The sequence below is a fragment of the Amphiprion ocellaris genome, chromosome 23 (assembly GCF_022539595.1).
Source record: "Amphiprion ocellaris isolate individual 3 ecotype Okinawa chromosome 23, ASM2253959v1, whole genome shotgun sequence".
Lineage (NCBI taxonomy): Eukaryota > Metazoa > Chordata > Actinopteri > Pomacentridae > Amphiprion > Amphiprion ocellaris.
The window spans coordinates 2,626,206-2,640,224 of record NC_072788.1 but is presented as its reverse complement, the minus strand read 5'-3'; the positions used below and the strand labels follow the sequence as shown (position 1 = coordinate 2,640,224).

Here is a 14,019-nt window from a genome sequence, read left to right as displayed (position 1 = left end):
TGGTCATTTTTAGATGTTCTGTGGTCATTTTGCATATCTCTGTGGTCATTTTGCAACTTTTTGTATATAATTTTAGAAGAATCTTTCTGTAAAAATGCCGCGTGGTGATGGGTTATAGGCGGCCATGTTGATTTTAGACTTGAAAACAGCAAAAATGTGAACTATGATACAAAAAATCCCACAATTATATATTGACCCTGTTAAAGCTACATTATGAAGTTAATCAAACATGAATTCTACCCTTCTTGAAATGGGTTGTGATGGCATTTTATTAAGTATGTTGCATCCAGTTAAGATTCTAAAGCATTTCCAACATTTCCAAGCAACCACAGATAACAAAAACAAAATGATAGCTCAAAGATTAGCAGAAGTTATGTTCAGTGTATTCATGTCTGTCATTCATAAACTGGGTACACGTTTCTGTAAAGTCCTGCCAAAGCTGCGTCTGTCAGAATGACATCAGTGTTTCACAAAGTGAGCCAGAGGTCGGAAGAGGAAATGTTGGAGCCAGAAACACTCTGTAGCTCCATGAACTCATGCTACAGTGGCTTCTCCAGTCTCTCTTTGTTACTTACTGTCTTTTCATGTCCGTTAGCCAGCGTCGCTAATTGGCCCAGTGAAACTCACCACTGCCTTCACGGGGCTCTTGTTCGATGAAGTGAAAGAGACAGCCGTGTTCCCTGACAATCCACGCTCATTCAGAAGACCTGAGCACTAAAAATAGAGCATTTCCAGAGCGCACCATCTGCTTACCGATTCAGATGCAGAGGCGTGCCGTTGAGTTTGTCTATAAAAGTGTATCTTAGTGCACGCATAGCCGCCACAGGAAACGTAGTAACACGTCAGTGGAAGTGGGATTATATCAGACACTGTTAAAAATAAGTGTGTTGTAATCAGTGCTGTGTCATACAGTAACGCTGCTGATTAACTCACAGGAGAACTATGTTTAGTCTGTTTATATGCTGAGACTGCAGCTGATTGAACAGAGTTTAGAAAACAGATTCATCTATTGGTATTGATTACAGAGAATATTCAATCAGTAACATTAATTTCACTTTGATTTGGCCACAAGTTAAAGTGGTTTCCTTCATTTGAGCAGTCATTGAACTCAAACATGAAATTAAACTGAGAATTGCCAACTATTTCTTAATTTTTGGCATTTTTTTCGAGGCAAAATTCTAAAGAGCACATGTTCCAGATCAAAAATGGATCTTAGTGAAGCTAGAAAAACAGTCTTTTATTTTGGAATTTGAGCTGTCAAGCAAGCTCTCTTTGATGGGATCTGATTTTCTGTTCCACTTTGCAGCTAATGATCAACTTTTAGCTCCGTTTGATGCACATTTAAATTGAATTTTTCCCTCATGTTTCTGGTGTTTTTCCATTATGAGGCTGCAGGAAGTCGGTTGGATTGCGGATGCGTTTTAATCAGTTTCACAAACTCTCGACTTTTAAGAGGCTCTGAGAAGTTTTTCTGAACTACTGTTTCTTTTTTTTTTTAAATTTTCAGCTTGGAGAAGTAAAATCTAACCCTACAGTTTCTCTGGATTAGTCTTTGTCAGTGTCTACTGTCTCTTCATATGATCCTAGACTCACTCCATAATGTTGATATCCCTGTTCTTTATGACTGAGAGACGCTGTTTTTGCATCGAGATGTTGCTTTTGTGAGCATATATGATTGGTTGGATGCATATAGGCAACTTGAGTCTGTCCTATTATAAACTGGCAGAACAGGGATTTGTTGCACTTTTACATTTTTAACATTCATATACATAAATTCATTCAGAATATTTTATTTAATGTAGGTAAGAGGAGAAGCTGTAGCAATGATCTGTAAAGTGCACTCATGGGCTCTTAGTGTGATGGTGTTATTGAATATTTCAACGTGTGCTCACAGATGGATCTCCATACGGCGTATTTATGTCCACACCTGGATGTGAACAGTGAATATTGTTAATAATTCACTGCTGTATCTATATATGAAAAACCTATTAGAATACACAGTTAGACGAGCATCCGATTTTAAAGGATGTTACCAGACCTTAGTTCAGGAGTCTGTCTTGAGAAGTACCTGAAAGAGTCCTGCAGAAAATGATGAATGACAATTTGTTATTTGCATAAAGAAAACAGATTTCACTTTAGCTGTTGTTAATCTAAAGTAAACAGCTGAAAATCATTCACCTTGAATTGTTTGTACAGATCTAGGAGTCTGTTTTTAAGCTGCTTAGACAGGTGCTTCACTCCTTTTGTTTGTGTTTTGTTATATTCTAATATCTGCAACATCCACAATTCCTAAGGTACCATTAGAAAAAAAACAAGCAATCACATTTTCAGAATTTTGCCATCGACTTAATATCAAGTATGAGTTCTTATGACATCTCTAGTGCACACCTGGGTGTTGTTTACTGCCTGTGCCTCCCTCAATAAAACCGAAATGCACCATTTCTCTCTGGATAAATTAGATATGACATTAGTATGACAACAGGCTGCTAAAGGTTTCTTTTATGTTGCATTTAGATGCATCAAAGTGCATCTCTATCTTCAACTTTTAACCCCGTCTCACATGAGGAAACGATCACTCGCTGGTGTTTAGGGCTCCAAGTTGTCGGTAAATGAGGTGTTCATAATCCACACTGCTACCTGCTGGTGGCCTGATGGATGTTTGACACAACTGAATAACTGATTTCTGTTTTCTCCTCCTCCACAGTGCGGCTCCATGACAGCATATCAGAGGAAGGATTCCACTATCTGGTCTTTGACTTGTAAGTTAATGCACCTTTCAGACGCAGAACACACCAGGATCACACTCAGGACAGCCAGAATCCTGACGGCTACTAATTAGAAGTCACAAACATACACACTTCTGCATCATTCATACACACACTGAGATGAAATACAAGCGGCGCTCTGTAAATGAATATAAATGTTGGCCAACACAGGTGGCACGTAGATAACTTCATTCATCTGAATCTGATCAAAAGCCATCTGCTGCCTCTGTTTAGCTGAGCAGCCCGTTTGTATGAATTCCAGCGTGGAATCACAAAATATCCTGAATAGATGACTACTTTAAAGCTAAAGTGGGTGTCATGAAGGCTTAAATGTATCACTGCCGTATATTTAACTGATATTTCATGGGTCATTCCAGAATTGGAGGACATTTGGGCTTCAAAATTTTTGAAAAATAAACTTTCTCTTTTACAGTTTTCTGCTGCATATTCATCAATAATAAGTAATAAATTATTAAACACTTGATTGGTAGCATTTTTATTCCATGTTTTATGTGTTGTTTGCTAACCCTACTCTAATCACAGTATCAGGGTTGCTAATCCATGCTAATGTTAGCTTTTTCTCAGCAGTAGAAGCTAGATATTTAGCTAGCTGTTACTGCTGACCAAGAGGACAAACCCACTGATGGAAAACAGTCAAAAGAATTTGTCTTATCCTGATAACATAAATTGGTCAGCAGTAACGCTAACTAAATTTCTAGCTTCTACTCCTCAGAAATGCCAACATTAGCATGGATTTGATGTAGAGTGAGACATTCAATCAAAGCTGACAATGTTATAAAAACATGAAAAATCGAAGAGAGGACATTCCATTCTTTAGGAAAACAGTTTGATGATTTTAATTCCAGCGTTTAAGTGATTCACTGTTTTCTTCTTCTTCTACCAGCTAAAAGGTTATGCTAACAGGGTTGTTGCGTGACACACGTTCTATGCACAATAATTAATATTTAATATATTATGTTGATTAAAAAAAAGTTCCCACAATTATCAGAAACATCAAGGGAAAAAAAAACCTTAAAAAGGAGATTTAAATTTAATTTTAACTGCTTTACTTGAGATTCAGTTTGGTCATCGGGGGTGGGGCAAGAGAAAAATGTCATTTTAGGGGGAACTCCAGACTTATTTGGCATTTTAAAAATGTTTTCAAACATTGTTTTCTGTTAGTTTTTTTTTTTTTTTAATTTTAGATTTGGTCTGGGGACAAGAAAATTTACATGACATCTGCGTGTTTTAGTATTTTGTACATGGATTATTTGAAATTTGATGGGTGGGATGTAACGTCCTCCAATTCTGGAATGACCCTCGTATGTTATGCTGCTGCTATCTCATATCCAGTTCACAAAATTGGAGTATTTCTGCTCTTTTATAGAATACTGTTTATGCCAGATTTAATTGGAATTAAAGCTGAACTTTAGTCATATACAACAATGTAAAGTTTTTCTTTTTCAGGCGACATTCTTGTGGATGAACTTTTAAACAAAGAAAAAGTAGAAGTTTCAGCTAGTCTGCATGTGCATTTTCCATTTTTTGCTGTCCTTTTGGTCTTTTATCAATTTGGTAAAAGCTCCTGCTGCAGCCTCATCATGGGTTTGATATCTGTGGATGGAGAGTCTGCAGTTGGGTTGCTCTTAGATGGTAGCTTCACTTTTTCAGCCGCTAATAGGTGAAGCAATCTGAGGTGTGAACAGAGGTACGAAGTGTTCTTCTTTAGTGCTCACTAGTGTCGCTGCACCCATTTAGAAATAGTTCTAAAGGTTAGTGTTTCTTGACATGCGGCTGATCGCATCCAGTAAACCAGCATCACGTTCAATCTTTCAGGTTTATAACCAATGAAACGTCAATGAAAATTGGTTCAAATTATACACTGAAATAGATTCATGTGATTGACTTGCTGTCTTTTTTGTATTGAATTCAGCATCAAGAATTCTGGAATTTCATTGTCATTTTTACCAGTTACCAAATTTCTGGTCATTTTTATCAGCCAATGTGCTAAACTATTCATTAGTTTTTCATTCCCGTGAAAATGTTGCACCTCGTCTTGCTAAGCAAAGACCCATGCAGGATAATGTGCCCTGCTAAAGTCAGTTTATAAGGTAGGCTTTGAAGAGCTTAAAATCTTGTGTCAGTGCCAACAACGTGATGCTAAATGCTGAAGTGTTTACTCTGTAGCACCAGTGCTAACAAAACACTGTTTATTGCTTGTATGTAAGCTAAAGGTAGCTGCACAATACCAAAAATCACAGACTGAGGTGTTGGATTGCAAGATTATCTGGACTTCTAAGGACTAGTTTTGACATTTTGTTCACTGTGACAGCACTTTGATGTTTGGAGAGATTAAGCCGATTCAGCAAAGTGTGAAAACAACACGTTCTTGTTTTACAGGAAGGCAAGTCAGGATGTCTGAGCAGCACAAGTAGTCATGGTATAAATGGGGTAAAATTAAAGCCAGACGATGGGTTACTTCTACAGATATGTGATTATTTCAGTTGGATTTCTTTTTGAAATGCGCCATTAAATACGGCTTTCAAGCCTTTTAGTCAACTTGAGCTTGACTCTTGGTTTCCTCTACGATTCTTGTCTGTTCGTATGAAGCGTAAAATGGACTGTCTGTCTCATTTCCTGGAACATGAATCTGTTAGTGGATGTAGTTTGAAGTTATGTACACGTTGTTAGCATCACTTGGGATCAGATTCACGCTTGGATATGAGTGGATGTATTTAAGAACTTTGACATTTTGAGTTAAAAAAAGAAGTAAAATGTATTGTTTTGGTTTTCATACTCTCTTTAAATCTGTAGCAGGACAATTTCTGGACACTATAAAGCACTAAAAAGCCTGCTTAAATGCTACTAAAATGACTATAAGAAGATGAATGAGGTTTTTCTTCTTTTTTTTAATCACGCAAAGATATGCCCATGGAACCTTAGAGCCAGAAATGTGGAAATGTCCCTTTATTGTAGGCCGAATATCCTGAGCTTTCTCAGTCGCTCCATTTAAACTTCCTTCAAATCTCTCCCTCCTCCATAACTCGCCATCATTCCTCTTCTCCTGTGTATTGTCAGCTGTTGTTTGCAGTCCGACCTGGCATCCAGAGAGGAAACTGCGTCAAGTTTATTTTAAATGCTGCATTTAATTTGACTAAGAGCAATAAAAAAAATAACAGAGGGTGTTCCTGTCTTGGCGGAACGCGTTTCCCCTTTAATAGAAAACCTGCCTGGAAGGAAGGATGACTCGACATAACAAGACTGCTGCTGGTTAGAGCGAATAAACCTCAATTTCATATTTTTTGAGTGAAGTGAAAGCAGAAGAGTTGGATTGTAATACACTCGATGTTTGGGTCACTTCCACACCAACTGTAAATCTGCAGACCCTTTTTTTACAACACAAGAGTCACACGACGTTAAATGAAAGTCGCATAAAGGAAACCTCTAGAGGCTCATAGCTGTAATGTTTTCCACAGACCATGGAAAAGGTTTCGCCTTTCAATATCCTGCAAATAATTCTCTGAGTTTTGCCGAGACTGTCCCACTGGCCCACTTTTAAAGTTCATTCAGCACTTTAAAGGGCAACTAAACTAGTTTCACACATTAGCTTAGAAGAAAACAGTTGTATGAAATAGTCTGGAGTTCTTTTACGTATGTCTTTTTTTCCATTCCTTCTCTTCAAAGACCCATGAAAACGCTCTACAAAATCACTTCCAGGCCCAGTTTGTGTAAAATTACACAGACCTATAGAGAGATGGAGCTTCTGTTCAAGCTTTTTCAACAGTGGAGGGCTTCATGTGTAGGTGAAGGTAGATGTTCTTGAATTAAATAATTCTGTTTTTAGCAGCCATTGATACACACTATTTCCTACAAGCCCTAAAGTTTGATTGACGACAGCTGCCATGTGGAAGAAAACCTGACAGGAAATCAGCTTTTGCTGCTTCTTTCAATAATTACAAGAGATTCTCGCTGTGTTCATCAATCAAAACAACCAAAATCAAACACAAAGACATACACTTTAGCTGCATTTCTTTGCTAAAAATACTATTAATGATTTCTATATAAGAGTCTAATTTGAAAGAGATCCTTGTTCAGTATGATGGTCTATAATTCCAGCCTTACATCTAACAATGCACTTGTAAGGCATCCATGTTTGCTCGCCTTTATCAGCACTTTTATTATTTATGATGCCAAGTCAAACACAGTTGTCACCCTGAATTGTTTGCAGTTAACAGGTGAGCCTTGTCAAGAGGTAGTTGATGGAATTTCTTTTTAATAAAACACACGAGTTGTTTTGTCGAGACAGCGCTAATATACAGCAAATAATCCTATTTAACTACCATTTTAATCCATATTACAGCCAATAATGTGCAACAACTACGTATCACGCTGTACACTTACACTCTATTTTCTTAGGCTTATACAGATTGTACTTATGTTTATCTCTATATTTTGTACTTTAATGTTTCTAGGATTTTGAATGGGAACAACTGTAGTCAACTGTAATCAATAAAGTATTTCTGATTCTGATATTACAGATGGAACGATCCAACAAAGTTTTAAAAAAGCATTAAAATACAGTTAATCATTGCTTAAAGACATAAATATCAGCCAATTTTTCAGATTTCACGAGCTTTGAAATCTTCTTTTACTACCATTTCTTAGTTACAGATTTCTAACTTGCAACCAACAAAACACTCAATAGATATTTATCCTGTTTTCTCCACTCCTGTGGCAAACATCCAAAATAAACAGTTTTATTCCAAAAGGAATTACACATTTATTCCAGTTCATTCCAATATTGTCTAATACATGGGCAGTCCCATAGGATATGGAAATGGTTTGGTCTCCACACTTTCTCCAACAGATAGGAGTTCCATCATAGAGTGTTTAAGGATAAGTATCTTATCAAGGTTTTCCATCCATATTCGTTCCATCTCTGTTTGTGTGATCTTCTTTTACTTTGATGAAACCTTTTCCTCGCTACATAAGTCCATCTGTCTTGTGGCATAGCTTCAAAGTCTTTGGTGTTTTACAACGTACGAAATTGTACAATACTTGTGAGAAAGCAGCAGTGATTTTTCACAGGTACTCTGAATCAGAGCTTTCAGAAGAATTCAACTTTCCCACTGTAAACAAGCAGAAAAATAGCAATTACCCTGTTGTGGCTATATTTAGAAGGAGAGCAAACCCATGCAACTAACAGGATGCAACAACAAGGCAGACTCAATATTTCTCAGGAAGGTATGTCTCTGACATGGCATGGTGGGATTTCCACTATTCCTTTGTATGGTCAGGCAGTGGAAAGTTGCTTGACTCTAACTAGTTTTACAGTGTAGTGTCTGTCCTGTACTTGTTCTATGAGAGAGTTTTGAGATTTTCTGTTTAATTTAAGTCATAGTGACATCTTTGGTATTTTAGGAGGGAGGGACTGAGGTATAATCACAGTGTAATTACATTATACAGCTCGATACTGTTTCTTCATTACACCCTTCCCGTCTGGTAAATATCCACGCTACCAATTTGGAACAAGGGTTTCTTTTATACGCTGCCTTATAATAGCTGGTTATGTTCTCGGGCTGTAGGAAGCTACGCCAGAAGACTTTATACGAACCAGGTTGAGAAGTCCTGAAGAGTAAACCGACCCTTATGTGTAAAAGTGGTCGACTTTCCCCTAAATCTTAGCGATATAAAAGTCTTTGCACCTCATAATAAAGAGTAATAAAAGACAACACTCTAGTTTCCTGTTTGGGTTCAGCTGTTTTCCTTGGATTGATCTACACATGAACTGGTACCACTCAGAGATCCAAAGGCTCAATCACAGCATGATGTATAGTGCTCTATTATTACTGCATGTCTATTCAATTATACATATTCCCATCTGTGTTACTTGGAAAAGCTCTCCGGGTTTGAATCATGGAAAGACATGGAAATTCCTTCCAGCTGAATAAACAGTATCCATGAAGCGAACGTTCGTATGTGCTGAGATATGTAATTGTAGTAATTTCTCCGTTTAGGTGCAAAAGCCAAACATCTTTTTTTTTAATTCCCAGATGATTTGAAAACCTTTTCTAGATGAGATAGTGAACAATAATCAAGCTTTTTTTCCTCTCCAGACACAGGAATGAACATTGAATCATCCAGTTCACCTCCAGATTTTCTTTCCAGTTCCCTCATCCTGACTGGCTTTTTGTCTGTTGCTTTATCTTCCCTCTGCAGAGTCACTGGTGGTGAGCTGTTTGAGGACATTGTTGCCCGGGAGTACTACAGTGAAGCTGATGCCAGGTCAGTATCAGCTCTGTCAGGGTGCATAGATTATATGAAGTGTGGATATTTTTTCTGGATACAGGAGGTCCTCGACTTACATCGGAGTCCCGTTCCTACGGTGTGAAGCAGGTCGATTTTCGCTGGTGAAAGTGTAAACCAAGCCATTACATGCATCACGATGTCAATCAGTTTACAGCATTTGTGCAACTACAGTAATCAAAATAGTCATTAGCTCACACTGAAACACAACTCGGTAGGAATTCTCTTATCGCATTGATGTTGCCCGTGCTGAAGGTGGAGGCCACATTGAACACTCAGACAGGACATAAAAATAGATTGTGAGTACAATACTTGTGACTTGGCTGGAGTTTTCTATTGCTTTTCCTTATTAAAATTTTGCGTAATGAAATCGGTTCATTCTTTCTGAATAGCCCTGTATATTAGGTATGCACGGTGTATCGTCTGCTGTATCATAAAAGCGGACGTCCATGATGTATTGTACATATATATGCATGATACATGTCCGTCCGTGTTCCGTGCTCCGCCCGAACGGCTATTTCTGTTGCATAGCACGCTCATTTCTGCTTTTGATGACATATCGTGCTTAGATGATTCATCAATAGTTGCAGCCCTAGTGACTACTGTACATACAATATTCGTCCACTCTGCTCGCCAACTAGTTCCACTGAACCAGTTCCGACATAACGACGAAACGCCGTACGTTAAACCAAGGACCTGCCCGTAGTCGGTTCCAACGCAACGGCAAAACGACGTACGTCGAGGACGTCATAAACCGAGGACCTCCTGTATACTGTATAAATGTGATATGAGTTAGTCTCCTTTGGCACTAAAGGCATATTGAAGTAGATACCCACTGCAAATGCTTAAATCATGAAATTACCAGCCGGTCAATGCTAACGTTTGCACTGACACATACACACTACAGGAAATCATTATGCAGTGGCTATAGCAGAGCAGGACAAATGTTTCCTATTGCTCCACCTTTTATGTGCCTTTTATGCCCAAAAGCCTCTCTTTATGGACCTTTCTTGTTTTGCCTTTTGTCCTTTGATTATGGACCCACTTTTCTCAATTTCAGCTTCAGTCTTATTCATTAAAAATCCACTCAAAAAGGAACCACATCTGTCCAGTTTAGTCATGTGAAGCAACTTGATTCCAAAGGATTCTCAGTATTTGAACAGTTAAATTTTTTCCCATTCAATTTAAAGTCTGAATTTCCCATCAAAAGTTGCTGCTCTTCTGAGGTTTTACTTCATACGGCATTGATGCAAACAATCACAGATTAGATAATATGGATCTGGGTTCTGTTTTGTTGTGGATTTAGGTGATTTGAAAAAAAAAAGGTTTTAAAGATGACATGAAAATACATTTTACATGAAAAGAATGTGCACGTGTCCTTTGTATTTTTCTCTACTTGTTAAATAGCTTGAAGGAACAGTTCAGCAGTTGACTTTCTTTGCAAGATTGACACGAGAAGATCGGTATTGATCTCATGTGTGTCGAGTAGCTTAGCTTAGACTGGAGGCAGGAGGAAACTGCTAGCCTGGATCTGTCCAGAAGGTCACAAAGTATACCTGCCAAGAACCCTAGAACTCGATGCATTTGTTAGACTGGTAGAAATTTGTAATTTGGTTTGAGGTGGAGATAGAACAGGTGGGTATTGTGGAGTCTTGTCATCGCAATGAGGTATCAGCATTTGGTTCAAGTGTGTCTGTCACTCCACAGATAGTGCAGAAGAAATTGTTCCACAGTGCAACTCATACACTACCGTTCAAAAGTTTGGGGTCACCCAGACAATTCCATGTTTTCCATGAGAACTCCCACTTTTATTCATGTACTAACATAACTGCACAAGGGTTTTCTAATCATCAATTAGCCTTTCAACACCATTAGCTAACACAATGTAGCATTAGAACACAGGAGTGATGGTTGCTGGAAATGTTCCTCTGTACCTCTATGGAGATATTCCATTAAAATCAGCTGTTTGAGGTGCTTACATAGGTCAACTGGTTGAGTGGGTGACCCATAAAAAGGGGCTATAGTCCCCGATGCAGCGGCCTGGGTTTGATTGCAGCTCACAGCCCTTTACTGCAGGTCTTCCCCTCCATTCTTCTCCCTATTTTCCTGTCTGCCTCTATACTAACCTACCTAATAAAGCCAACAAAAGACTAAAAAAAATGAGCCGTTTCCAGCTAGATTAGTCATTTACTACAATAACAATGTCTAGACTGTATGTCTGATTCATTTAATGCTATCTTCATTCAAAAAAACTGCTTTTCTTTCAAAAATAAGGACTTTTTTAAGTGACCCCAAAACTTTTGAACAGTGATGTTGAGAAATTTTAGAGACACTTTTGAACTTGGGGCAGAGCCAGGCTAACTGTCGCCCTTCCAGTCGCTATGCTAAGCTAAACAAACCACATCCTGACTCCAGAGACTGATATCATCTCAGACTATAAAAGAAATGGTTGTATTTCCCAGAAGACTGAGCTGTTCCTTCAAGAATTCTCCTTTTGTCCTTCAAGTGTTATTTCATGTGTTTGGTGTGTTCTGTCTGCCTGTTCTCGGTTCCTTTTGTTTCCTGACATTTACCTGTTCTCCCTCTTCCTCTCCTTTTTGCTTCTGGCCCGGTCTCTCTCTCCTCCACAGTCACTGCATACAGCAGATTCTAGAAAGTGTAAATCATTGCCACATAAATGGCATAGTGCACAGGGACCTAAAGGTTAGTAAGTGACCACCGTAACAGTAAAAACAAAACGACACAGGCCTGCCCACCTACGGCACCTTGCCTCGCTCCTCCACTGCCTGACCAGTCGACTAATTAACCTCTCACCGAGCGCCGCCTCCTCCTCTGAAACCACTCCCCCTCCTCCACCCTCGCACATCGCTCACCTGGCAGGTAGAAAGCAGCCTGCTGCAGAGCGCTGTGGGGAGGTTGGCTGGAGAGGAAGCGGTGGAGGGGGCCGCTAGATCTCATCATGGCCTGCCACTTCCTGTATGCCAGGGCACAAAGTGCATGTAGCATCTGTCCAGAACCATGCTCTGACAGCCGCTGAGAAGCTGCGACACGAGGGGGGACGGGGCCGAGGAGGAAGGACGTCCTGTGGTTCTAGATCTGTAGAAGTGTGGCCACCTGTTCTCCACAATATGGCGCTAATCTTGGCTAAATTTAACATAAAAAACACTGCTTTGATGTGAGGAGACGTCAAGGAGCTGAATGACCAAGTGCCTCAGTTGATAGTTACATCAACAGAATGTACATTTACAGGAAAATGGATTTGGTTTCTTTATTAAAACATAGTATTAACATGTTTTTTGTTCAAACATAGGAAAATATGTCCATAAAAGGACAATATGTCACAACAGAAGTACAATATGTCACAATAAAAGGACAATTTGTCAAAATAAAAGGATGATAAGCCACAATAAAGGGACAATAAAGGGAAAGTAGGTCACATTAAAAGGACAATATGTCACATTAAAAGGAAAATATGTCACAGTAAAAGGACAATAGGTGACATTAAAAGGCAAATATGTCACAATGAAAGGACAATGTCACAATAAAAGGACAATAGGTAACAATATAAGGGAATTAAGTCATAATAAAGGACAATGAAATGACAATGGTCACAAAAAAAGGACAATGTGTCACAATAAAAGGACAATTTGTTACAATAAAGGGACAATGTCTCAGTAAAAAGGACAATAGATCACAATCTAAGGACATTATATCATAATAAAGGACAATAAAATGACAATTTGTCACAATAAAAGGACAATAAGTCACAATAAAGGGACAATAAAAGGACAATAGGTCACATTACAAGGACAATATCTCACATGAAAAGGAAAACGTGACAATAAAGGGACAATGTCACAATAAAAGGACAATAGGTAACAATATAAGGAAATTATGTCATAGTAAGGACAATAAAATGCCCATAGGTCACAATAAAAGGACAATTTGATATTCGTTACTAGGCCATGCACTGCAAAAACTCCAAATCTTACCAAGTCTATTTGTCTTATTTTTAGTCAAAATGTCTCATCCCACTTGATTTAAGATAAATTCACTTAACAAGAGACATTTCAGCAGATGGAGGGACTTGTTTTAAGACAATGCATCAACAGGGTTCATTTTACTTTACATACATTTTTCAAGCTGAGGTGTTACTTGTAGAAGCTCCACAATCTGGGTTTAAGAAATAAACTTCACTTGATTCAAGTAAATGCATTTTGTTGGAAAATCACCAATTAGTTCATATTGTCAAGTTTGCTACGGTGCTGAATGCAAATTTGAAAAATAAATAGTTGATTTCAATACTAGACTTGTTTACATGGTATAGAGTTATTTATAAATGAGGGAGGAAGAACCATGGTCATATTTACAACTAATGTATTTTCAACCAACTGTATGCAGACGGATATCTGAAAATGCTTAAATCACACTTTTTAATCCTGTTTCAAGGACAAGCTGGTATTAAATCTAGAGTCATGTCACTGTTATACAACCTAAAATAAGTAAAATACATCTTAAATTTTGTACTCAGCATGAATGTTTCAAAAGCAAATGTCTACTTTTGAGTTAAAAACAGCTGCATTTGGGCATAGCTGGCTTATCCTTAAACACAACAAACGCTGTCAAAACACGACTAAATATTAGGATTTCTAGCTGACTGTAAGAAGAAATATCTCAAAATGCTTCAATTAATCTTTGTAATCTTATTTCAAGTACAAGATGGCTTTAAATCTAGAGAAGTGCCACTATAATACAACTCAAAATAAGGTTAATACATTTCAAATTAGGAAGTTACATGAAAGCAAAAATCTATTTTGGAGTGAAAAACTACAATTTTTTTTTAGCATGTCTGGCTTGTTTTAAGACACTGAAGTTTGATAATCCTGGTAAAATAGAGCTTAAAATAAGTTTTCCCAGCTAATTTTAAGATCTCAATATTCTAAATATC

General features: G+C 38.0%; 1 protein-coding gene across 22 annotated transcripts in view; it reads left to right on the top strand.

The window, feature by feature from the left end:
• camk2d1 (calcium/calmodulin-dependent protein kinase (CaM kinase) II delta 1) overlaps positions 1-14,019 on the top strand; it is a 127,332-nt gene that overhangs the window by 67,375 nt on the left and 45,938 nt on the right. For 13 of the 22 annotated variants that reach the window (XM_055008016.1, XM_055008010.1, XM_055008007.1 and 10 more), the window contains 2 exons: positions 2,705-2,759; positions 8,985-9,050. In XM_055008016.1, the coding sequence (XP_054863991.1) occupies positions 2,705-2,759; positions 8,985-9,050 (121 nt within the window). Of the gene's footprint in view, positions 1-2,704; positions 2,760-8,984; positions 9,051-11,701; positions 11,775-14,019 lie in introns of all 22 variants that reach the window. The other 9 variants (XM_055008011.1, XM_055008008.1, XM_055008022.1 and 6 more) reach the window with 1 other exon arrangement.